Below are 24,100 nucleotides of genomic sequence, written 5' to 3' on the forward strand. Positions count from 1 at the left end.
TTCATTTTATCTCTTCCTTTCTCCTAACTACCTTTCAGAAATTTCCTTCAGTCCTTCACAGGCAAGTTGCAGTTTTGAGGAGGATCTGTGTAATTTTTATCAGGATCGCAAGGATGGCCCTGGCTGGAGCAGGGTCAAAGTGAAGCCTAATGCATACAGGCCAGGAGACCATACTACTGGCATGGGTAAGTGACAAATCTTCTTAACCTGAAGAACAAGCAGAACATACAGATGAAGTACCTCAATGTTCTGAACCCAATCGCACATTGCCATGAAAGTTTTGTGGGAATTCTGGAACTCCCAGCAATTTTTCCAAACTATTTTTCTTAGGTTGGCACAAAGAATAGACAACAGCAGCCCATGAAACAAAAGCCAGAGCACCAAAACAGGCATCACTATATTCTGGTGAAATGCCTTCTGGGGAGGAAGGAAGCTGGTCTAAATAGGAGGGGACAGGGGATCTAGCACTACTGTAAGTCTGTAAAAAAACAATCGCAGGGGATTAAGGTACTGAGAAGCTGGTGGGATGGCTCGGTTTGGACCTGTGGGAACTGCCGAGCCTCAGAAACGCAATTCTCCCTCAGCTTAATGTTTCTCAGTTACAGGGTATTTTTTAGGGGTTTGGGAAACACTGGACATTCCTCCAAAGAAGAATGGGTAATGAAAGTGTGGGACACATGATAAATTGCAGATATTGCATACACTGCAGGTGAGTAAATTCAAGTTTGATAACCAGTAATATAACAAATAATATGACACACATAATAAGTTTTTACTTACCTGAAAGGCAAAAACAGGATCAGTGATTTACTATGGACAAACACCAGAAAATATTGTTTCTGGGCAGCTGGAGGAGATGGCACACATGGGCTGAGGTTTGAATAGCTATTATAAAAACTGACTAAAAGGTGTTTAGCTCGGCTTTCGTGCCCCATCAGTTTTCTGAGAAGAGAATCAGCGGTCACATGGTGGTGACTGAAATCAAGATCAAGTGATAAATGCAATTCCTTGATATTCTGAAGTTGCTTTAAGTCCAAAATCCCCTGTTACCAGCTGCTTCATTAAAGGCTTAGTAAATGAAGTACTATTTAAGAACTCTCATAAATAGCATTTTCTCTGACCTCATTCCTCTCTACGTGTGTGTACATCTGCCTGCTATTTTGGGATTATACTTCATGTATCTGGTGAAGTGGGTATCTATTACCTTCCATAATGCATATTATAGTATTTAAGGTGCCATGAGAATCTTTGTTACTTTACCTCAGAATAGCTTTTCTGGTAGAAATGAATTTTACCAAACTACTTCAGATAGAGACTGGCTTAACCTGCAGTCTGTACTCACCTGGGAATAAGCCCCATTGAACTCAGTGGGTGTTACTCACTTCTGAATAGGATTGCATAGGATTGCACTGTCAATCTGGTGAGCAATGAAGTACGGTCAGTGACACAGCAATATGATCTAAACTATAATTCAGTATCCAACAATGTGTTCAATAGAGCTTTAATATCTACTGAGGAGCTGCTTGGGGAAAATGTGTTGTGTGATTTAGCGTCACGTCTGGAGGACCTTGGAGCCGAGTCAGCTGCCACCTGAACTGGTGAAGCCAGGGCTTCCTGCAGAGAAAGAAGTTCTCTCATTGTAAGATTGAAATGTCTTGATCTTCAATAACACCTGGTAGTTGGCTAAATGCGATATAGGTGAAACTTATTTGGGAGGTTTTCTTTCAAACACTCATTTAGAAACATGGTGTTATATAATCAGTAATGGTTATAACTTGCAACTTTGCCAGCGGAAATTTTCTGTAACTCTAGAATCCAATGAAATGCCTAAAAGTGTCCTAAAATGAGGTGATGGAATGAGTTGGCCAGAAATGTTTTTTAACATTGCATTGTTTTGCAGGTTACTACTTGCTAGCGAATACAAAGTTTACATCACAACCTGGGTACATTGGCCGTTTGTACAGCACTACTTTGCCAGGAAATTTACAGTATTGTCTGCGGTTCTATTATGCCTTATATGGCTTTTTCAAAATGACCGATGCCCTGGCTGTTTACATCTTTGAAGAGAACCATGTGGTACAAGAGAAAATCTGGTCTGTCTTGGAAACTCCCAGAGGAGTCTGGACGCAAGTGGAGATCAGCTTCAAAAAGCCCATGCCTGCCAAGGTAATGACCAGTAATTTCTGTATGTCAGATTGCAGGGTTCCAAAGTAAGGCATGATATTTCCCCCCTTCTATTATTTTCCATTGAAACTTCCCTGACAGATGGGAATGTGATCACAGATAAAGATTTAGCCACTAAATGGGTTGAGTAGAAATTGGTTCTAAAGGCAATTTCCCAATTAATCAAACCAAAATTTGATATTTAAATTGGATACAATATGAGCACCTCTCCCAGGAAAGAGAGACACCAGCCACTACCTATTTGCTATAGGGTTCACCTCAATTTAAACTTTCCTATTGAGAACCCTACAACTGAAGTTAAGAAAAGAAAGGAGCCAATAATGGACAATATAGTTTTGCCTAGTCGTGTGACAACCTTATTGTGTTTGGCTGCTTGAAGGCCTGGACAGGCGGGGCTGCAATTATTTACTTGTGGAATAATTGAGCACTGATAAGTCTCCATTAGCACAAGCATTTCTGGTAGGGGTGGAGATGTGCTGCACTTTCTGCAAATTGTTTGTCTATTACATGAAATAAGGCTTATTATTATTATTATTATTATTATTATTATTATTATTATTATTATTATTATTTATTATCTATACCCCACTCACTCTGAGCGGCTCCCAACGGAATAATAATAATAATAAAGCAACATCAAACATTAAAAACTTCCCTAAAGAGGGCTGCCGTCAGATGTCTTCTAAAAATCAGATAGTTGTTTATTTCCTTGACATCTGGTGGGAGGGCGTTCCACAGGGTGGGCGCCAATACCGATAAGACCCTCTGCCTGGTTCCCTCTAACCTCACTTCTTTCAGCGAGGGAACCGCCAGAAGGCCCTCGGTGTTGGACCTCAGTGTCCGGACTGGACGATGGGGGTGGAGACGCTCCTTCAGGGATACTGGACCAAGGCCATTTAGGGCTTTAAAGGTCAGCACCAACACTTTGAATTGTACTCAGAAATGTACTGGGAGCCAATGTAGGTCTTTCAGGATTGGTCTTATGTGGTCTCAGAGATATTCTTGGCAGCCTGCCCAGAAACATAAGTCTTCCTCACAGACAGCCTGTTGATTGGTTAACAGTAGGTATAAGATAAGGATTGGTTGAGCTCAACCAATCAGTGTTATACTGTAACAGAGCTGCTATATATATATATATATATACATATATGCAGGTTTTGGTGTCTTCGGGTATCTTCCCGTGTAAGAGTTGGGGTGTCTAGGCGACGTTTCGACGAGGTCTCACTCGTCATCTTCAGGCTGGTGCTTTCGGCTTCTTGTTACTAGAACAGAGCAGGATCTCAGTGTTTGAGTTCCTATAAATACTGTTGAGGGGGTGTGGTGTATAGCCTCCAACGTTCTGGGCAGAGAGGAAGTTCCCAGGTTATTGTGCCTTTTCTTCTTTTGTTCATTAATTACTTGAGGGATATCTTGAGTGATTTCTTGAGTGATATTCTGAGTACCACTTAGGAGGGTCATTAGGTGTGGATTAGTTGCTAAAGCTTTCGTGTCTTGACCTCTTGAGCTTGTAAAGAGTTTTTCTGAGAAGATGGCTGTACTGCACTTAGTTGTGCTCTGGCTTGGCTTCGTGTATAGGGGCGAGCTGTGGTTTTGTGCCCTGTGCCAGCCAGATCTGTGTTGGGATTGCAGGGGGGTGCAGCATCCGGAGGTGCCACTATGGTTTGGCTACTGGATGGTGTCTGTAATTTATCTGTGGAGAGGGTCTGGGTTTGGGTCTGGTGTGGTTGATTGGAGATGGCGTTCTGTGTGCCTCTGGTTCTGGTGTCGGTTTTTGTGGGGAGGGCTAATTTCCAGATGTCTGGCAGGCGGGACGTGTCGTCACGCTTGTTCATGTTGTGAGGGTGTTTCTCTATCTCGAGGGTCTGGGTTTGGGTCTGGTGTGGTTGATTGGAGATGGCGTTCTGTGTGCCTCTGGTTCTGGTGTCGGTTTTTGTGGGGAGGGCTAATTTCCAGATGTCTGGCAGGCGGGACGTGTCGTCACGCTTGTTCATGTTGTGAGGGTGTTTCTCTATCTCTAGCTTTAGCAACTAATCCACACCTAATGACCCTCCTAAGTGGTACTCAGAATATCACTCAAGAAATCACTCAAGATATCCCTCAAGTAATTAATGAACAAAAGAAGAAAAGGCACAATAACCTGGGAACTTCCTCTCTGCCCAGAACGTTGGAGGCTATACACCACACCCCCTCAACAGTATTTATAGGAACTCAAACACTGAGATCCTGCTCTGTTCTAGTAACAAGAAGCCGAAAGCACCAGCCTGAAGATGACGAGTGAGACCTCGTCGAAACGTCGCCTAGACACCCCAACTCTTACACGGGAAGATACCCGAAGACACCAAAACCTGCATTCCTGTACCCGTGAAAATCTACGAAAGCATATACATATATATATATATATGCCTGCATTCTGAGAGAGTCTTTCTGTCTGTGGTGGTTAGAGTATGAGGGATTGGTTAATGGCAGTTTGCTGAGAGAGTGTACATGCTGTTAACACTCTGTATCTGTATATAGTAATCTATGTGTTTCTTACTGTTTTCTACAATAAACACTAGTTGTAGCTTTCAAGCCGTTCTTACCTTCAATTCCAGAAGGACAGTGTTCAGACTTAAATTGGCTTCCAATGACATTGCGTATTCTGTGAAGCTCACACCAAAGGAAGCGTGTGGGTACAAGATTTATTAGCACACTTTGCTTGCAATAAATCTCTCAAAGTTATGTGGTCTCGGCAGCCACTCCCAGTCACCAGTCTAGCTGCCGCATTCTAGATTACTTGTAGTTTCTGGGTCACCTTTAAAGGTAGTCCCACATAGAGCGCATTGCAGTAGTCCAAGTGAGAGATAACTAGAGCATGCACCACTCTGGCGAGACTGCCTGCGGGCAGATAGGGTCTCATCCTGCGTACCAGATGGATCTGGTAGACAGCTGCCCTGGACACAGAATTGACCTGCACCTCCATGGACAGCTGGGAGCCCAAAATGACTCCCAGGCTGCGCACCTGGTCCTTCAGGGGCATGATTACGCCATTCAGAACCAGGGAGTCCTTCACACCTGCCTGCCCCGTCCCCCCAAAACAGTGCATCTGTCTTGTCAGGATTCAACCTCAATCTGTTTGCTGCTATCCATCTTCCAACTGCCTCCAGACACTCACACAGGACCTTTACCGCCTTCACTGGTTCTGATTTAAAAGAGAGGTAGAGCTGGGTATCATCCACATACTGATGAACACCCAGCCCAAACCCCTTGATGATCTCTCCCAGAGGCTTCATATAGATGTTAAAAAGCATGGGGGAAAGGACAGAACCCTGAGGCACCCCACAAGTGAGACCCCAGGGGTCTGAACACCACTTTCTGGACACGGCCCGGAATGAAGGAGCAGAACCACTGTATAACAGTGCCCCCAGCTCCCAGCCCCTCTAGACCAGGGGTCAGCAACCTTTTTCAGCCATGGGCCAGTCCACTGTCCCTCAGACCATGTGGTGGGCTGGACTATATTTTGAAAAAAGAAGAAGAAAGAACGAATTCCTATGCCCCACAAATAACCCAGAGATGCATTTTAAATAAAAGAACACATTCTACTCATGTAAAAACATGCTGATTCCTGGACTGTCCACAGGCTGGATTGAGAAGGCAATTGGGGCACATCTGGCCCCCAGGCCTTAGGTTGCCTATCCCTGCTCCAGATGGATGTTGTGGTCAATGGTATCAAAGGCCACAGAGAGATCCAGCAGAACTAGGAAACAGCTTTCACCTTTGTCCCTTGCCCGCCAGAGATCATCGACCAGTGCAACCAAAGCAGTTTCAGTCCCATGATGAGGCCTAAATCCCGACTAGAAGGGATCCAAATGGTCCGCATCCTCCAGGCGTGCCTGGAGTTGTTCAGCAACCACTCGTTCAATCACCTTGCCCAAGAATGGAAGATTTGAGACTGGGCAATAGTTGGCCATAATGGCTGGGTCTAAAGATATTTTTTTAAGAAGTGGTTTAATAACCGCCTCTTTCAGCGGGTCTGGGAAGGCATTCACCACCCCGCGAAGCCCATCTCCCAGCCCTTCCCGGCTAGCTTTTATAAGCCAGGACGGGCAAGGATCAAGGAGACAGGTGGTCGGTTTCACTCGTCCAAGCAGCCTGTCCACATCCTCTGAGGTAACAGATTGGAATTGATTTCATGCAACTTGTCTAGACAGGACTCTAGCACTCTCCCGCCCCGGCCCTGCTCTTTCCAAATCTGCATGACTTTATCTGAAAAAAAACTGCAAAGAGATGACAGTACCAATAGCCATATTTTAAAGCACTCAGCATTAAGTGCCTTCAGCATTTTTGCTTCAAGGCCAGCAAAAAGACAAGTAGGAGCAACATGAACAGTTTTTGATGAGCAATGGGAACTACTACCGACTCCCCGCCCACTAAAGCATTCGCGCCTCCCTATGGGAAGCCTTGCTGGGTGGCGGGAGCTGCTGCCTGAGAGTTCTGAAGCCACGCCCACTTTCCCAGAGACTGGCGGTTCTGAGGGATCCAGGGCAGGGCCGGCGCGCGCTTGCGCTTCTTGCTGCCCGGGCGCTTGCTCTAATCCCGCCTTCCCTGGGAGGGAGGGACGGCGGTGGCCGCGAGCGTCTGGGGTGGGGCGCGCGCTGGCTCTCCCTGGCGGCCCCCCGTGCCTGGCGTTCTATCAGTGCGCCTCCTCTCTCTTTCCCCACCCATCCTCCACGTGCTGCGCTCTAACCCGGAATTAGAAGCGAATTAGAACACGCCCCCCGTGTGTGGTGTTTTTTTTTTGCTGCTCCTCTTTTTTTAAGGGCTTTTTGGCGGCTTTTGGGACGGCGTCGAGGGGTGGCGCCCACGCTCCTTGCGCGCCCGCCCCGGAGGCTCGCCCGCGTGGTAGTGCTAGAGGAGGAGAGAGGTGGGCATGGCGGCTGTTTTGGAGCTGTTGCTGCAGGACGAAGTGGCAGCCAGCGCTGTCGTGCGGTGGCTGAAGGCGAGCCAGAGCCCCTGCGCCGTGGAGGTAAAACGCGCAGCGCCGCCCTTGCTTCACCCAGCCCTCGGTTCAAGCGGGAAGTTTCCGGGAAAATGGAGTTGATGCCGGCCTTCAAAACTCTGCGCTCCAAAAGGGAGGCGGGAGGGGAAAAAAACAGGTTTCCTCCTCTGGCGGGATGCTAAGTGGGAAGCTGCAGCCTTCAGGCCTGCGCTATGTGAACTCCTGAAGGGCTCTTGCGGTAGCCTTTCGGGAGCCCAGGTGTATATATGTGCCCCCCTGAGGGAGCCCTTCACTGAACCTGAGAACCCTGCTGTGGAGTTGGTGGGACTGAGTTGCTGTGCGCCCTTACGAATCCTTCCCAAATGCAGCTTTAATGATTCAGAAACAAGACCTACAGAATTCGTTGGAAGTTGCAAATAACCGTGCACAGGATTTCAGTCGTAGTCGAAATCACATTGACGCCTCTCTTCTGCACATGTGTGAACGACTATAATTTTCAAAGCGGTCTAGATGCACTAAATATCGTGGAGGGGGGACTGGTACACAGGAGAGCAGGCATCGAAAAGTTTTAGTCTTTGGTCTACCTGAAGCACGGTGTTGGGTAATGTGCCCCACACAGGCACACGCGGGGCGGCGAGCGAGCTCCCTCCCACATCCCATCGCCGCTCGCTTCGGCCGGCCTACTGGGCTGTCGCAGGCGGAAGGCCTGCGCATGTGCGAGGTTTTCGCGCCTTCGGGATTCCCTTCACGCCTTCCTCCTCCCGGGTCCTTGAGAGCGCGGGAAGCGGCAGCGCGAGACCGGCGTTGAGCCTGGTAGGTATTGCGCTTGCCAAGGCAGTCTTTTGGGAAATGAAAACTTGCAAAGCAAGCAACCAGTTCAATCTGAAGTACGTGTATGCTTAATATCCTGTATCTGAAACCTGTTCTGCCCCCTCCCCCACACTTGGTGCCATTTTCATCTACACATGCAGCAGAGTAAGTTGACCCAGAATAGTACCAATTCAGATGGCAGATGGGAGAATGACAGTGCTGAATGCTTTCCCATGTAGAACAGTCCCTGCAAATAAAAACCTAGCATATTTGGAAGAGGGATGCTAGCCTAACCATTACCTTCTATGCTGTTACTATTTTTTTATTTTTTTTTACATAAGCAAAAAGTGACCTTTCCCCATCTGGCATGGTGGTGTGCCTTGAGATTTTTTTCATGAAACAAGTGTGCCTTTGCCCAAAAAAGGTTGGGAAACACTGGTCTATACAGCCAAGTTGTATTTTGGCCATCCTTGAATGTCAAATAGAGTGAGAGAATCAGATGTTTCCATTCCATCCTTTTTAGAACCGTCCTGGTTACATAACTTTTGTAGTTGGAAAAACCTTCTAAAACTTTTTAGCAACTTATTTTACTCCATGCTCCTCCACACTGTAAAGAGTACATCATGCAAATAGTAAATGAAGTCCATACTTTAGCTTTTGGTGCAGCGTTTTGTGAACATATTTGTTCTCTGAGTCAAAACTGCGTAACGGATGAATGAAAGAACTCTTGTTTCTGAGGCTGTGTAGGGTTTTCCAAGATATGTTTGAATTAGCTGTTTCAGGCAGTTACTGGCTGGAGTATTTTGTACAGGAAAAGTAGCAAGTAGGCCATGGATACAAAATGTGATTGGCCATCTTAGAAAACTCTGGAGTGTGAGTTTAACCAGATAAGCGATAAATCAATAAAGATTTTAACAGTAAATACAGCTAACAGTTCAACTTAAAACAAAAATAAGAGTATCTGTAGTTAATAATTCACTCTCTGTCCATCAACAAAGTAAGGACTTAATGCTAAAAAAATCCCTACATCATGAGAGTTATTTTGCTGGAGCCCAAGGATGAAAAGGGGCAGAATCTTTAGGATTTTTTAAACTACATGTTTTCCTAAGGAATTCTACCCTGTCCAGTCAACACTGTTGCTTTTTGGAGGAACAGGGATCTAGGCCTGATGAAGCAGTGAAGATCCCAGCATGTTCCAAATTTCGGGGGGCGGTAAAAACACCAGTACAGTGGTACCTCGGGTTACAGACGCTTCAGCTTACAGATGCTTCAGGTTACAGACTCCACTAACCCAGAAATAGTGCTTCAGGTTAAGAACTTTGCTTCAGGATGAGAACAGAAATCGTGCTCTGGCGGTGCAACGGCAGTGGGAGGCCCCATTAGCTAAAGTGGTGCTTCAGGTTAAGAACAGTTTCAGGTTAAGAACGGACCTCCAGAAGGAATTAAGTTCTTAACCTGAGGTACCACTGTCCCAACTTAAAAACAATAGATCATTTATAATAAGCATAGACAGTTCTGTCTTGAAACCGGTTTGTCCCATAACTGCTCTAAAGGGACCACTTCCATGTTGTACTCTTGCAATAGTTTCTCAAGTCAGAACTTTATTATTTGCTGTCAGTAATTTTTCCATTGTTGTAGAAAAAATTGGGATTGGCTTTTGTATCCCAACCTCCCAAGGCGCAAGTCCATGATTGGTCAGAGAAGAATGAATGGAGGCAGGAACCAGTAGAAGGAAAGCAGGGAAGATCTTTAATTTCCTGCTGAAACAGAGTTCCCCTTCTCTTGCAAAGAGGTGAGGAACCAAAACAAAGGTGTGCAAAAACTTTTAAAGACTTTAGAAATTGCCCAACCCCTTAGCCAAAAGCTACCCCAAAGACATCATACACATCTACAACAGAAATTTGAGAGTGCGGATTGTCTCCTGTCTTACAAGCTACCTGATGTTGTTGTTTAGTCGTTTAGTCGTGTCCGACTCTTCGTGACCCCCTGGACCAGAGCACGCCAGGCGCTCCTGTTTTCCACTGCCTCCCGCAGTTTGGTCAAACTCATGTTAGTAGCTTCGAGAACACTGTCCCACCATCTCGTCCTCTGTCATCCCCTTCTCCTTGTGCTCTCCATCTTTCCCAACATCAGGGTCTTTTCCAGGGAGTCTTCTCTTCTCATGAGGTGGCCAAAGTACTGGAGCCTCAGCTTCACGATCTGTCCTTCCAGTGAGCACAAGCCACTCCAGTATCCCTGCCAAGAAAACTCCATGGACAAAGACAACAGGCATATAAAAGCTACCTGATAATGGCTACTAATTGCATTACCTGGCCAGTCCAGGGCCTTCTTTTGAGTTGGTAAATTCTTCAATTCTTGAATCCAGGTCACAGGCCTACAGTGGTATCTTGGTTTACGAACTTAATCCATTCCTGAAGTCCGTTCTTAAACCGAAACCGTTCTTTAACTGAGGTGTGCTTTCCCTAATGAGGCCTCCCGCTGCCAGTGCCCTTCCACCGTTTGGCTTCCGTTCTTAGACCGAGGTAAAGTTTACAAACCAGGACACTACTTCCGGTTTTGTGGAGTTCGTAAACCGAATCGTTTGTAAACAAGAATGTTCTTAAACTGAGGTACCACTGTACTGCGAAAGTTTCTACAAGATATTTCCTTCTGCAGAGGAAATATTTAGAGTCATTAGGAGAGCCAAAATGGCTTTTGGGATTGTGTAATTTTCTCAGGGACTATTTCCTAAATTCTGAAGGGTAAATGATTAGTTTTCTGGAAACTAATGTGAGTCCACTATGTGTGTGCCCCCTAAAATTTTATCATACCATAAATACATTGTAGAACATTGATTTTTCTCCTCACTTTCTTGTTGGTGACTGTGTAAGAAAGGGGGAGGCTAAGAATAATTTCTGTTTAGGACAAAATATTTCCCTGTTGTAAAAAGAATCAAAGAGGTATAGTTTCACCAGTGAAGAAACAGACTTGTAAAATTAAGACACGGGAAATCTAATTGAATGCTGAGGACTTGCTAAACACATCACTATCCTATTTTTCTGTTCAGGTAGCCATTTCTGTTGCACTGTGTAACTGTTTGAATATACAGGAGATGCAACAGGAATAGTCTCCAGCCTTGGTTTTCTCTCAGGGCTCTTTTCTCCTTCATTCTTCAGTGCTGCAATTGCTGTTCCTTTTTTATCCTTGGACAGAAAAGCATCTGCATAATTTGTCCACATTATACTTTAAACACGGGATACTGGAGATCTGATATCTGTGACTATATTTTATTCTGGGGTGCATTTATATACAACACAATCGGCCATGACTTCTGGACAATTCACATTACAATTCAGTAACCAAGAAATACAGATACAACCAATTAACATCTACTAAAACAATCAGTATGAAACCTGTATCAGCACAAAGTCACTGATAAGCCAACACAAAGCCTTATGAAGCAAGAATAAAACAGTTGTAAGCATGTGGTCATTATCCACTTCCTGCTGTACTCCCAATTAAATTATTCCCATAGATATTGCCCACATAGCACTATATTCACTCACAAATAAAGTGACATTGTTGGATTTTCTGTTGCAGAAGGGGAAATGGCGTCTCAAAAGCAGTACAGTGGTACCTCTGGTTAAGTACTTAATTCTTTCTGGAGGTCTGTACTTAACCTGAAACTGTTATGTACTGAAGTTCTCACCCTGGGCCAGCAGGGGGGATACTGTAGATAGTTTTCACTCAGGTCCACGTCAGTTATTTTAGGCGGGAAACCCTGGGTTGTTGTTGCTACAATGTTGACAGCCTATAAAAGCAGGCCGGCTGAGCTGTTTGCTGTTCAGTTCTGTCCAGCTTACAAAATAAAGAGCTGCTTTGGAGAAATCGCTGTGTCGTCTGCCATGTCTACCCACTATTCAACAGAAACTGTTCTTAACCTGAAGCACCACTTTAGCCAATGGGGCCTCCCACTGCTGTTGTGCCACCGGAGCACAATTTCTGTTCTCATCCTGAAGCAAAGTTCTTAACCCGAGGTACTATTTCTGGGTTAGCGGAGTCTGTAACCTGAAGCGTATGTTTAAACATTAGGAAGAACTTCCTGACAGTAAGAGCTGTTTGACAGTGGAATTTGCTGCCAAGGAGTGTGGTGGAGTCTCCTGCTTTGGAGGTCTTTAAGCAGAGGCTTGACAACCATATGTCAGGAGTGCTCTGATGGTGTTTCCTTCTTGGCAGGGGGTTGGACTCGATGGCCCCTGTGGTCTCTTCCAACTCTATGATTCTATGATTCTATGTAACCTGAGGTACTTGGTTGACAAGTGGGTCCTGAAAGAATGAGTAATAAGTTGAACCAATTTAAAAACATTTGAGAAGTACTGGTATAATGGTTAAAGTGTCGTCCTAGGACTGGAAATACTAGTATCAGACATTGGTCCAGTATTTCTACTGCCTCACCAGGACCAGATTAAAAAGGAGGAATGTTTAGATGGCTTCACGCAGCAGCTTCATGTAGTAGTTGCCACAGGGGAAATGTAGACTCTGAAGATGGAAGCCGCCTGACCCCATAGAGCCAGGAAGGAGGGAGCAAAAGGCTAGGGGAGAGCCGTCCCCGGACGGGGGCTGGTGGTGGTGGTGGGGAGTTGGGGGCACTCCTCACTGTCTTTGGTGCGCACAAGTCAAGGGTCTGGCTGGGCCCTAGAGGAGGGGGATCAGTGGGGTGAGAAGGAGTGGCAGGGGTTTGGGGAGATTGCGGTAGGTAGGTATCAGCTGTGCAGAAAAACCTGTCTGGTGGGGGAAAGCAAACTCGGACTCCTGTTTTTCGATTGGAGAGGAGAAGATATTTCAGATCCCCTTTAGTGTCTCTCACATCCACACGCTCACATTCATAAGGAAAGGGGACCTTTGGGGCCACTTTGACTCCTGCTCTGTGCACTTGGATCTTCTCTGGGCGGGATTTCAGGGGCTGGGTTCTCTTTTACACACACAAATACTGGGTTCTCCTGCATTTCCGTGCAGTGCATCTGCCAGGGACAGATTAAATTTGCTTAATAAATAAATATAATAAATCTATTAATTGTGTATATTAAATAATATTGAATATGTTGTGAACACTTTAATTAATGATATGGAGCTGCCTGTATACTTCTGTGCTCAACTCATCCTCTAAATCCTGTTCTTCTTTCTGGAATTCAAAGTTCTACCGCTTTCCTAGCCTCCTCTTTGGCAGTGAGGCTCAGAGCAGAGATCCTATTACAGTATTTTGACTCATGCATTGTAGGAAGGTACACATGTGTGTACTCAACACATTTACAAATTGTAACCATGTTTTCTGATAATTTAATATAACCTCTGTGGAGGGAAAAACAGTATCATTGCAGAAGTGGAAACCCTGATATTTAAAAATTATTCTACATTGTGTGCATACGTGCAGTTCATGTTTCTGTTTGTCATTTGTTTGGTTGTGCCAACTGGAAACTCTCACTGATTTTGTCCTAGTTACAGATAGGTAGCCGTGTTGGTCTGCCATAGTCAAAATAAAAAAATTCCTTCCTGTAGCACCTTAAAGACCAACTAAGTTAGTTCTTGGTATGAGCTTTCGTGTGCATGCACACTTCTTCAGATGTGATTTTGTCCTCACATCATAGATTTTTTAAAAAATCAAACGAGAAGACACATTAGATCACAGTAGTTTTCAGATACTGTGGCATGAAAGAACAACAAAGATGGCTGAAATAGGTAGTGTGGGTATCCTAGGAGACCAGGGTTCAAATCCCCACCTTTGCATGAAGGTCAATGAGTGACCTTGGGACAGTCACCACCTCTCAGCCTGTCCTGCCCCACAGGAGGGTAACATGGGGGGGGGGGAGAACAATGTGTGCCAGCTTCAGCTCTGTGGAAGAAAAGTGGGATAGAAATGTAATAATAAAGAAATAATGGCTAGGGTGTTGGGTCTGAAGAAACATAATGAAAGGGCAAATCACTACATTCGCTTCAGTAAGAATGGAAATGATTTGTTGCAATAGTTTCTCATTTGATGTTGAATATATCACAGAAAGCAAGATACGGTACTTCATGCGGTATGATTAAATGTGAGATATTGTTCAGCTGTCATGCTACATTAAATTGAAAAGACTATGCAGATTTAGATCCTCTTGAGAATTTGTAATTTAATTCATGTGATTGTTCATTGGCAAGTTTTTGAGGAACTGTTTGCTTGGAGACCAAAGGGCCAACAGAAATAATTCATGTTGGCAGGTCATCTGCAAGATACATTAACCAGTAGAAATGGCAAATGGAAGTATGCAAAGTCAACATTTGAACAGCCCCCACCCATATTCAAAGTTTTTACAAGGTGCACAGGGATTTCAGTTCCATCTGTTATAGATGAAGCAGCAGAATAATTGCAGAGATTGTTCAGATGCTGTTCAGAAAACATATTTATAATTGTATTTGTTGCCTCTTGCAAAAGGACTTCTTGCTTCAAGCATAAAGCTGTCAAGTATCAGTGGAAGAATTACTACCTACAGTGGAGTCTCAGCCAGCAGACTTTGGCCTTCACAGTGGACGCTCGGGTTGCGAATGTGATCCGTGTGGGATGCACGTTCACAACCCGCAGCTGCGTGTCTGCGCACGCGTGGGTTGCGATCCGCTGCTTCTGCACATGTGCAAAGCACGATTTAGCGCTTTTGCGCATGCGCAACCACCGAAACCCAGGCGTAATCTGTTCCGGTACTTCCGGGTTTCGGCGGTCTGTAACCCGAGAAAACGCAACCTGAAGCGTCTGTAACCCAAGGTATGAATGTATTTGCCAATTCTGCTACTAATTATCCTAAAAAGAATTAGCTTTCTGGTTTGTAAAATAACAAATGGTCTTTTGTTAAGGTCTGGCATGCAATTTGCATTATTCACTTGCCTACTGCCTTTCAGATAGTACATGGAAAAGAATTTTTTGTTTCCAAATACATTAACCCAGCCCTGGAAGCAATGTTTATTCTGCTTGTAAAGGCTACTTTAGATCATTCCCCGTGAAGGCTGTGTTCCCATAACATGCCATTTGTGTTCAGAGGCTTACCATGGATGGAAGATTTTTTATTTATAGGAGTGGAGAAACTCCCCCTTTCTCCTTCAGTTGTTTCATCTTTTAAGTATAGGGTAAAATTGATCAGGTAGCTCCCCTCACACCAATGTATTAATCTAGTTAAATTGTATATTGTCCATCTTACTGTATTTCCATTCCGGAGACCCATTCTGTCTGCCCATAAGCTTTGCAATCTTATACTATTGGCTTTAATATTTATATGTTGTGATTAGTGATGTTATGAGAATACATGCCCCCATGTATAAGACGACCCCTGTATTTTGTGACCGGGGGGTCACCACCGCCAGTCGCTCTGCAGCCTGCACACCACTGCAAATTGCACACATTGCCATGGCCACCAATCATATGCATGGTCGCCACTCAAAGCCCACCTGCCCACTAGACGCAACCACACACGCCTCAATATCCAATTGCCATAGTTGCAGCCAATTGTCAGCAGACCTTGCTGCAGCAACCAATCACAAGCCGAATCGCAGCTGCCAATCTCCTGGCTGCTGACACCAATCGCCCAACGCCCCCTATGCTATCTGTGTATAAGAGGACCCGCTATTTTTGCCTATTATTGCTAAGGAAAAAATATCTACACTGAAAAATATGGTAATATTTTGGAGAATATTCTCGATTAATGAGAATATTAGAGAATTTTCATTTAAAATAGAATCTTCATTTTAATGCATTGAAAATTATATAATAATAATAAATTTTATTTATACCCCGCCCTCCCCAGCCAAGGCTGGGCGGCTAACAACCAATAATAAAAACAAGTTGAATGAATACAACTCGAAAAACAAGATTAAAATACAACATTAAAACATTAAAATACAGCCTCATCACAGGAGGAGAAAGGAAAAAAGAAAGAGGGGGAGGGAATCAAATTGACTCCAAGCCAAAGGCCAGGTGGAACAACTCTGTCTTACAGGCCCTGCAGAAAGAAATCAGATCCTGCAGGGCCCTGGTCTCATAAGGCAGAGCGTTCCACCAGGCTGGAGCCAGTGTTGAAAAGGCCCTGGCTCTGGTTGAGGCTAATCTGACTTCCTTAGGGCCCTGGACCACTAGGGTGTTACTGTTTATGGACCTTGAGGTCCTCCGTGGGGCATACCGGGAGAGGTGGTCCCGTAGGTACGAGGGTCCTAGGCCGTGTTTATTCAAAAACATGTTTATTCATGGGTAAACTTGTTAGGATGGCAACCAAAATCTGTACAGATACTTTTATTCAATGGGGCAATGCAGTGAATTCACGTTCTTTGATTTTTTGCACCAAACTTGAAATTGAAAATTCAACGTGAAAGACTCACATTAATCACTAAGCCTGCCACTAACCGTATATTTTCCATCAACTTTGAATTCTAATTATGTTGTGTATACATCACTGTATGGCCAAGGGTATAGCATTGCTAAGAATAAGGTCACACCAAAATAGAAAGAAAGCTGTTACACAGGGGTCGGCAACCACAAGCGGCCCACGGGGGTGGTTTTACCGGCCTCCGAGCCGCCTGCTTGGTGAGTCCCCGCACGCTGCGCTAAACCGACAGCACAGCGTGGGGACTCACTTTTGCAGCACCGGAAATCAAGTCTGCACAGATGCCAGAAATCGCACGCGCTCAGGCGAGGGATCTCCACTGGAGTGAACTGGCCCAGACAAGGTAAGCCTTGCCGACCCCTGCTATTACATATGGTTGAAATTACTTACACTAGCAATATTACAGCTTGACTTATTATTTACTAGATTTTTTAAATGTGGGTTGTAAAACTGGTTCTTACATTAGAATTTAGTTTGTGGAGAATATTCGCACCTCCCATCACTAGTTGTGATGAAATATATTTTATTGCCGTCTGATCCTTTGGGATGAAGTACTGCCTAAAAATGTAAATAGTAAAGAATATTTTGTACTAGAGCTAGTCAGGATTTATCATACATTCAGAAGAATATAAATGTTACTTAACATAGGCTTGTGCTGAGATGAGACTACATAGGAACGCCTCTCTTTTCAGACTAAAATTATTCAGATGTCTTCAGCAGAGAACACTAAAAAAGAAATGCAGGAAAGCTCTCTTCCTAGAAAAAGGAGACTACATGGACTGATAAAACAAAAGCATTTAAAAAGTAACATCTTTTCTATAAATTTCAGGTGGTGTTTGTGAGCTGGTGTAGAAGCTTTTGGGATTGTGGACTAGTGGCGCTAGATGATGTGTCAGTGAGTTTAGGAAGCTGTCAAGCAGCTGGTAAGTTAAATATGCATATGGTGTCCACATGGTTTCTAAGAATTATCTCTTACTATGTCTCTTATAGAATTCCCTAATTAATTCCATATTTTTCTTTCAGAATATCTCACAACATACCACAATTTTTTAAAAAGATTTTATTTATATATTTCAAATTGTTATCGGTACATTATTTTCCAATTTACATTTAACTTGACCTCCCATCTACCCCTCCCTCTCTGGTTTTCCCCATTTTCCAAAATATGCTCCATGTTGTTGTTATTCTATACCTTGCCTTCTCTAGTGTTTTCAAATATATATTTTATTGCTGATCTTACTTGCGTTTTAGCTTAGTTTATAGTTTTTTTTTAATCCTCGATTTCTGTTTCTCACCACAGTACATTATCATTGCTCAGTTAGTTGTAAAGATACAAATTAAGTCAAATAACTACGCATCTGAGCATGCCTTTACTCAGCAATATGGAAATGATAAATGGATTCACGGGCTTTACTCATATGTGTATTGTGACATATGGGTTACATCAGTCTCAATCCATGAGCAGCACATGCATGGAAATCTCACCATACCAAGCACATTCCCAGCCTAAACCCACACGGACACCCAAACGCACCTGAATATGCAGGCGTGCTCTGTCCTGGGTGCTCTCCTATTAGTGACCTAAAATTAAGTAGTGTGGGAAGAGATAAGCTGTGGCTGTCCAAGACATTGTTGGACTGAGCCCCCCTCGGCCCCCAGCCAGCATGGCCAGTGCTCCGCAATGCAGGGTGTTGTAGTCCAGCAAGATCTGGAGCGCCAGAGATTCCACAGCTCTGAAATACAGAATACAAAATACTTGCAATCTTCTGGAGAATCCAGGGCACCGGAGAAAGAGTAGCCAGCTCACACTAATGCTAGCAGTTCATTCAGGAAAATGATGTTAGTGGTTGCTGGGAACACTGGGAACAGGCCTCTGCACCCTTGCCTCCATTGTCCCACAAGCCTGCCTTATAACTGCCTTATAGCCACATCCATAGAGCGGGATGATGTTGCTGATGAGTAATAGAATGTATTCAAAGGGAAGCGGCAAAGAATATGGATGCTTTCCTTTAGCACATTAAATTCCCATTATATCACACTTGTCATGAGATGAGCCTACAGGGTTTCCTCCCTGTCTGCTCTGAAAGCAGGAACTTATGGAAGGCCAGAATGAACTGTGCTTTCTGCATTGTGCAAGATGCAATTTGAGTTCTCCCATGTCAGTAATGCTTACTTTCTGGGGTAACACTTCCTAAATGTCCACACTGGCATTAGAGATCCAAACTGTGAGTAGGGGAAAAAATCCTATGCAAATATATAATTAAGGTCATATTCTTAAGTCTCCAGGACTGAGGCAAACTAGATTTTCAGTCAGGCCTGCATTTTCCTCAAGTACATTATTTGTCCATAAAGTTTATTTTAGAGTGAAAAGCAGGTGTGTTTTATGGTTTAATGCTGTTTTATGTAAAGGGATCCAAAGCCATTTTGCTTTCATAATTTCAGAAAGTAGAAAACCTTGGAATGTGTCATCAGTGTTGCTTTTTAAAACTGACAAATTCAAATAGATTAATGGATACTGCAAATTTTAGGTAACAGGTAAAGTTGGTGATGACTTCCAACCACAATGCCATATATGTGTGGTATTTCAGACAGGGTTGGACCTACTTTGAACTGTAACTCTGTAAATTCTTTGTTACAGATATATTGCCTGCTTTTCCTGGAGAATGTACTTTTGAGCGAAATGAATGTGGGTTCATTCAGCAAAGTAGAAACCGGAGTGGTTGGCATAAGAGAAGAGGTCAGACACCAACATCTTACACTGGACCCAAAGGAGACCACACTTCTGGGGTAGGTGAGTTAAACTGTAAATTTTTAGCTAGAGGGCATTGACTAAAATATGGAAGATCAGAGAATAAGACAGAAAGTTTTCTTATCCAATACATTTTAGGTAAGGCAGGACTCTCCAAAGTATTTAGAGGGGATAATTTCTTTTATAATGTACACGGGTCAATAAACCATAGTTGCTTATTCTGCAAAGAGGACTTACACAGTTAAGAACCCAGACAAACCCCTTTAAACAGGTTTACTCTTTTCCTATTAACAAACAAAAAAGCTGATCTTACAATGTAGGTTGCTTTGTGCATTAAAGAGACCTGTAACAGATTATTGACAGTCTCATTTCTTTTTCAGTCACTTCCAATAAGCCTGGGCAGGAAAAGAACAACACTTGAACACTCAAGCCATTATAAAATCTGGATTATTTATTCCAGTACCTTGACATTTTGCAAAGAGTCTGCCTGGTGAGAGCTCTGAGGTGGCCAAATTATGAAAAGCTAAGAAATAGGTTGATAATAGAGCTGTGGAAATATTTTCCCTTTAAGTGCAATTTTAACCTGTTGGGATGTCCATTTTTTGTGCACCCATAACATACCACCAGTTGAGATTCTATCAAAACTTCAGGAGAGCCAAAGGGAAATAATTCATAGAATTCTACAATTTTGCCTCCACTGTATCTTCAGTAAAAATATTTAAAACATGGGTATAAAAACAACTAGAATTAGTAATAAGTAGTACTGAGGCAACATCAGATGCTATTTCTACAGTTCATAGTTCTGATTTTTAAAATGATGCACAAACTTGTGTTTTAATTTAGATGATCTTGGATTCCTAAATTTTCAATTTGCTCAGCTTCATTGTGTCACAGAAGACTAACTTAGAAACCAAATAATGTGTTGTTTAACAATCTGTGTACCCCAGTTGGGTTTATACCATCTTCAATGGATTCTGTGTTTCAATGGATTCTGTGGAGCGAATGCAGGCTTTCGCTGAAGCCTGGAGAGCGAGAGGGGTCGGTGCACACCAACCCCTCTCGCTCTCCAGGCTTCAGGCAGCTATCCACAAGCCTTCGGAGCGCGGTAGGAGTTCCCGCCGGGCTCCGAAGGCTTGCGGATAGCAGCCTGCAGCCCGAAATAATTTTTTTCTTTATTCCCCCCCCCAAAAAAAACTCTAGGTGCGCCCTATGGTCCGGTGCGCCCTATAGAGCGAAAAATACGGTACTTTAAAAAACACTTCCCAATAATATTTCTCCAAGTTCAAAGAATCCTCAAGCACATTGTTAACTAATGCAATTATGTGCAGCGATATCCATAGCACCCAACAGCTGTTCTTGCTATTCTTGGTCTCTTTCCATCTGCTGAGATTGCTATCAATTCTTATTTCTTTCAGGATTGACTGGGGTGGTCAAGAGGAGGGGGGGGATTTTTTCCCTTGACAAAATGAGTATCAAAGAAGAGTGGAATTGTAGCAATAGAGGCAGGAATATATGAACTTGTTGATTATTAGATGCAGTTGTAGTTTGAACATAAAAAAACTGCTGCCACTGATGATTGAGAAATGGCGACACTGTGAGAAAGCAATGCCTTGGTGCACTAGGCAGCTCCAGGAAAGTCTAACTGAACTGTGGACAAATTAATTCCTTATGCAGAACATGCCCCAAGGGTAGGGTACTCATTACAGCATTTATGGAGGTGTGCATCTTTTTCTTTTAAAAAAGGACATTACATGTACATAGAGGCATCCAACATGATCTATGGACAGAAGACACAGCTTGTTTCAAGGGTATTACGACGGACTGTTGGACATCAGTGTCTTACATTTTTTTATCACATGTACGGCTCTGGAACAGGGCTATTAAATGTTTATATGAAAAAGCATGGTGATAAGGACGAGATCCTCCTCTGGAGAAGGCATGGTGAACAAAGCATCACATGGTTGAGAGGCCAAATAGAATATACATGTGATAGATCTCATCAGGTAAGTTAACATTGCAGCAATGGATCCCATTGGGGATGTTTATGACATGTTATAACTCACTTTTAGTTGCTAACACACACGCTGCAGTCTTGCAACAGAGTCTGAAGCAACTCAAATGAATGGAAAAGAACCACTGTTAGAATTCGGGTTCCCTAACTCGCTTCACTTTCACCTTAGGGTTCATGGTAAGGAGGATTGTTACCTCTTTGCAATGCAGGTAAATCCACTACAGTATTATGTGCTTTGGTTCCATAGCCAAGGGAACAGTTTTTTCTTTATGGATTTAGGTAGCAATAGCCTGAGTAACATTGGGTTGTAGTCCCAAACTGGCCCAGGTGTGTTCCCATGTAGTCACTTTTAAAAGTAATGTGGGAAAAAACGTGTACACATCTAGCTATTTAAACCAACACAGTGAAAATAACTCAGTGGAACAAAAATATTTTTTTCAGCTCAGTTCTCCTGATTGGCCTTGTCTGCAAGTACAAGTAACCTTTGAGTGGCCCAAGCAAGGGAACATGGTGACTCAAGTTAACAGTGAATAACTCTGAACCAGCTGATCATATAATATAGGTGGGCTTTCTTGGCAACAATGCCATCCTTGTACCTGTATGCTCAGAAGTAAACTTCATTGAGTTCCATGGTACTTACTCATAGACCTGGGATACTGCTATAAGACAGACCTGGCTGGAGCCACATATGAAAGCTGAAGAAGCAGAAGGGATACAATCCTATGCAAACTTGGAGAAAGTTCAAATAAGCACAGTGGAACTTGCTTCTGTAAACATGCTCTGTATGTTGATCTAATGGTGCAATCCTAGGCATACCTGCTCCGAGGCAAGTCCCACTGAATTCAGTGGGACTTACTCCCAGGTAAGTGGGTATAGGATTGCAGCCTTAACTGTACCTGAGAAGCTACAACACTGGTAATAATAATTGGATTTTATCTTTAAGTTAAGGTATCTATCTGCCAGGCAGTCGTAAGAGAATATGTTTAATGTTCTGGATGCAATAAAGAAATAAAGATTTCATTAAAACACATTGGCCTGGATCCTAGCTAATGTGACTAGAAGGAAACCAGTGTAAGGGGACTTTTTGTCTTCCTTCTAGCACATCCAATGGTCACTGGAGGGTCAGAGAACCCTCCTGAATAACATGGAGTGGGAGGTGGATGCTGAAGTAGGGGGGTGGGGTGGGAAGTTTCCCAAAATTCAGTAGGGTAGTTCCCCCTCCCACATCACAAACCCTCCAGAGAGACTTTTCAATGGGTACAGAAGGTTGGAGTGGATGGGGAAGTCCATTTGCATGAACTTCTTTGCATTAATTAGGTCCATGGCTAAAAAATATTTCAGTTGACTGAAGAATTTCTTCTATATATACTTTACAAATTATTGGAAACTTTACCTTCAGAAATATTTTAAAAATTGTATTTTTTAAAAAATACAGATTATATTTGAAGCAGTTCGTGGAATATCAGTAAGAAGTGACATTGCCATTGATGATATTTTATTTCAGAGAGGACCTTGTAAAGGTAAATTATATTTACTTTAAGTTCTTCTTCACTTCATTTCTAGTCGTCCCCCCCCCCACATTTCCTGGTGATAGATGACTATATGAACTACAAATAAAGCAGTACAGTGAGGCAGCTCCTAGTGGCACTTGTGTGTTGAATCCATGTAGATGTAAACATACCCTCAACTTGTTGGTGGGGTGCTTCCCCAACCCTTCCAAGCAGATTTGGGGGTGCATGGCACGGAGGAGAGAAAGGAAAAGTCCTGTTGCATGAGTGAACCTCTTAAGTCAAATCCCGCCTGATTCTTTTGTCAAATGATACCAACTGCTTGAAACTCCACTAGGCCATTATTTGAATGAATTTCATTATTATGGCTGGAATACTATACCCTCCTACCTGGGAGTAAGCTCCATTAAAGCTGATGTGACTTATTTCCAAATAGACAGGTATAAGTTTGCACTGTGTTTGTTTTTCAACAGTAGCCCATGTTAAAATAATTATCTATAGAATAGTATGCTACTTCAAATATTCTTTTCCTCCACCTCTAGGAACAGGAGAAACCATACTGCAATCTTCTGGTTATTCTGCCGATTTTAATGAAATTGAATACTGAGCTCCGCAGAAGCAGATGGAATATCACCTTGCTTATCTACAATAGGAACTGCACAGCTCCCTCCCTGCTCTCAGTTGTAGAGTGATAAATACTGAACTATTTTGTTAGCAGCGTGAAGGTATGGCAAGAATTCAGCCTTGCCAATGAAGTTACTGACTCAGGGTTTCCCTCACTTTGTTTTTTATTGTATTTTATTTTGCATGTGACATCAGTGTGAAGTAATAGACAAATGTGTTTTTGGTAAACATTTTTGGGCACATATTTACAGAAAGCAAAATGGACAAAATATATAATTTGTCATTGTGTTAACTAAAACTGCATTCAGTGAATGTCTTGTCTTTGGCAAATTATGGATTTAATTCTGGAATTTAGAAAGAATGGAGAAAATATTCTTAAAAGCTAGTAATATTCTGTAGATCAAATGAAATAGTTTTCAATTGTTGTTCAGGAAACCCAAACACTTCAGGGAACCCATTTATAAAAATATTAAGTATAACATATAAACGATCTGGGTAGGTTTTTTTGTTTTTGGCTATTCCTTGCCAAACAATTATTGTAATGAATCCATTTGTCATTCCAGCAGCTAACAGATGAACTGCTGTAAAGGTTCTGTTAAAGTGTTGATTATAATACATAAACAGTGACCTGCATACATTACAGCAGACTGGAATGCAGGTTGTTTTTTTTTAAAAAAATAGCTTTATAGACTTGTGCAGAATTGTCTTTATCATACTCAGCCACAAACAATCTGCCTTCCTGTTAGAAATAGATGATGCATATTTGATTGCTGAATATTTTATATTTTATAGATATGTATGGGTGTGTGTTTTGTGTGTGTATGCACATGTATTTACATCACGTTTTTCTATAATTTGGAA

At 43.0% G+C, this 24,100-nt stretch overlaps 1 protein-coding gene across 7 annotated transcripts in view; it reads left to right on the top strand.

The window, feature by feature from the left end:
- The window catches only part of MAMDC2 (MAM domain containing 2), a 68,537-nt gene extending 44,745 nt beyond the window's left edge, over positions 1 to 23,792 (top strand). For 4 of the 7 annotated variants that reach the window (XM_081213694.1, XM_081213692.1, XM_081213693.1 and 1 more), the window contains 7 exons: positions 39 to 185; positions 1,901 to 2,166; positions 17,177 to 17,270; positions 18,986 to 19,138; positions 20,840 to 21,099; positions 22,543 to 22,627; positions 23,158 to 23,792. In XM_081213694.1, the coding sequence (XP_081069820.1) occupies positions 39 to 185; positions 1,901 to 2,166; positions 17,177 to 17,270; positions 18,986 to 19,138; positions 20,840 to 21,099; positions 22,543 to 22,627; positions 23,158 to 23,222 (1,070 nt within the window). In that variant the 3' untranslated portion in view covers positions 23,223 to 23,792. Of the gene's footprint in view, positions 1 to 38; positions 186 to 1,900; positions 2,167 to 17,176; positions 17,271 to 18,985; positions 19,139 to 19,476; positions 20,063 to 20,770; positions 20,804 to 20,839; positions 21,100 to 22,542; positions 22,628 to 23,157 lie in introns of those variants that run through there. The other 3 variants (XM_081213696.1, XM_081213698.1, XM_081213697.1) reach the window with 3 other exon arrangements.
- The last annotated feature ends 308 nt before the right edge of the window (positions 23,793 to 24,100 follow it).

Source organism: Podarcis bocagei, assembly GCF_964188305.1.
Source record: "Podarcis bocagei genome assembly, chromosome: 11".
NCBI lineage: Eukaryota > Metazoa > Chordata > Lepidosauria > Squamata > Lacertidae > Podarcis > Podarcis bocagei.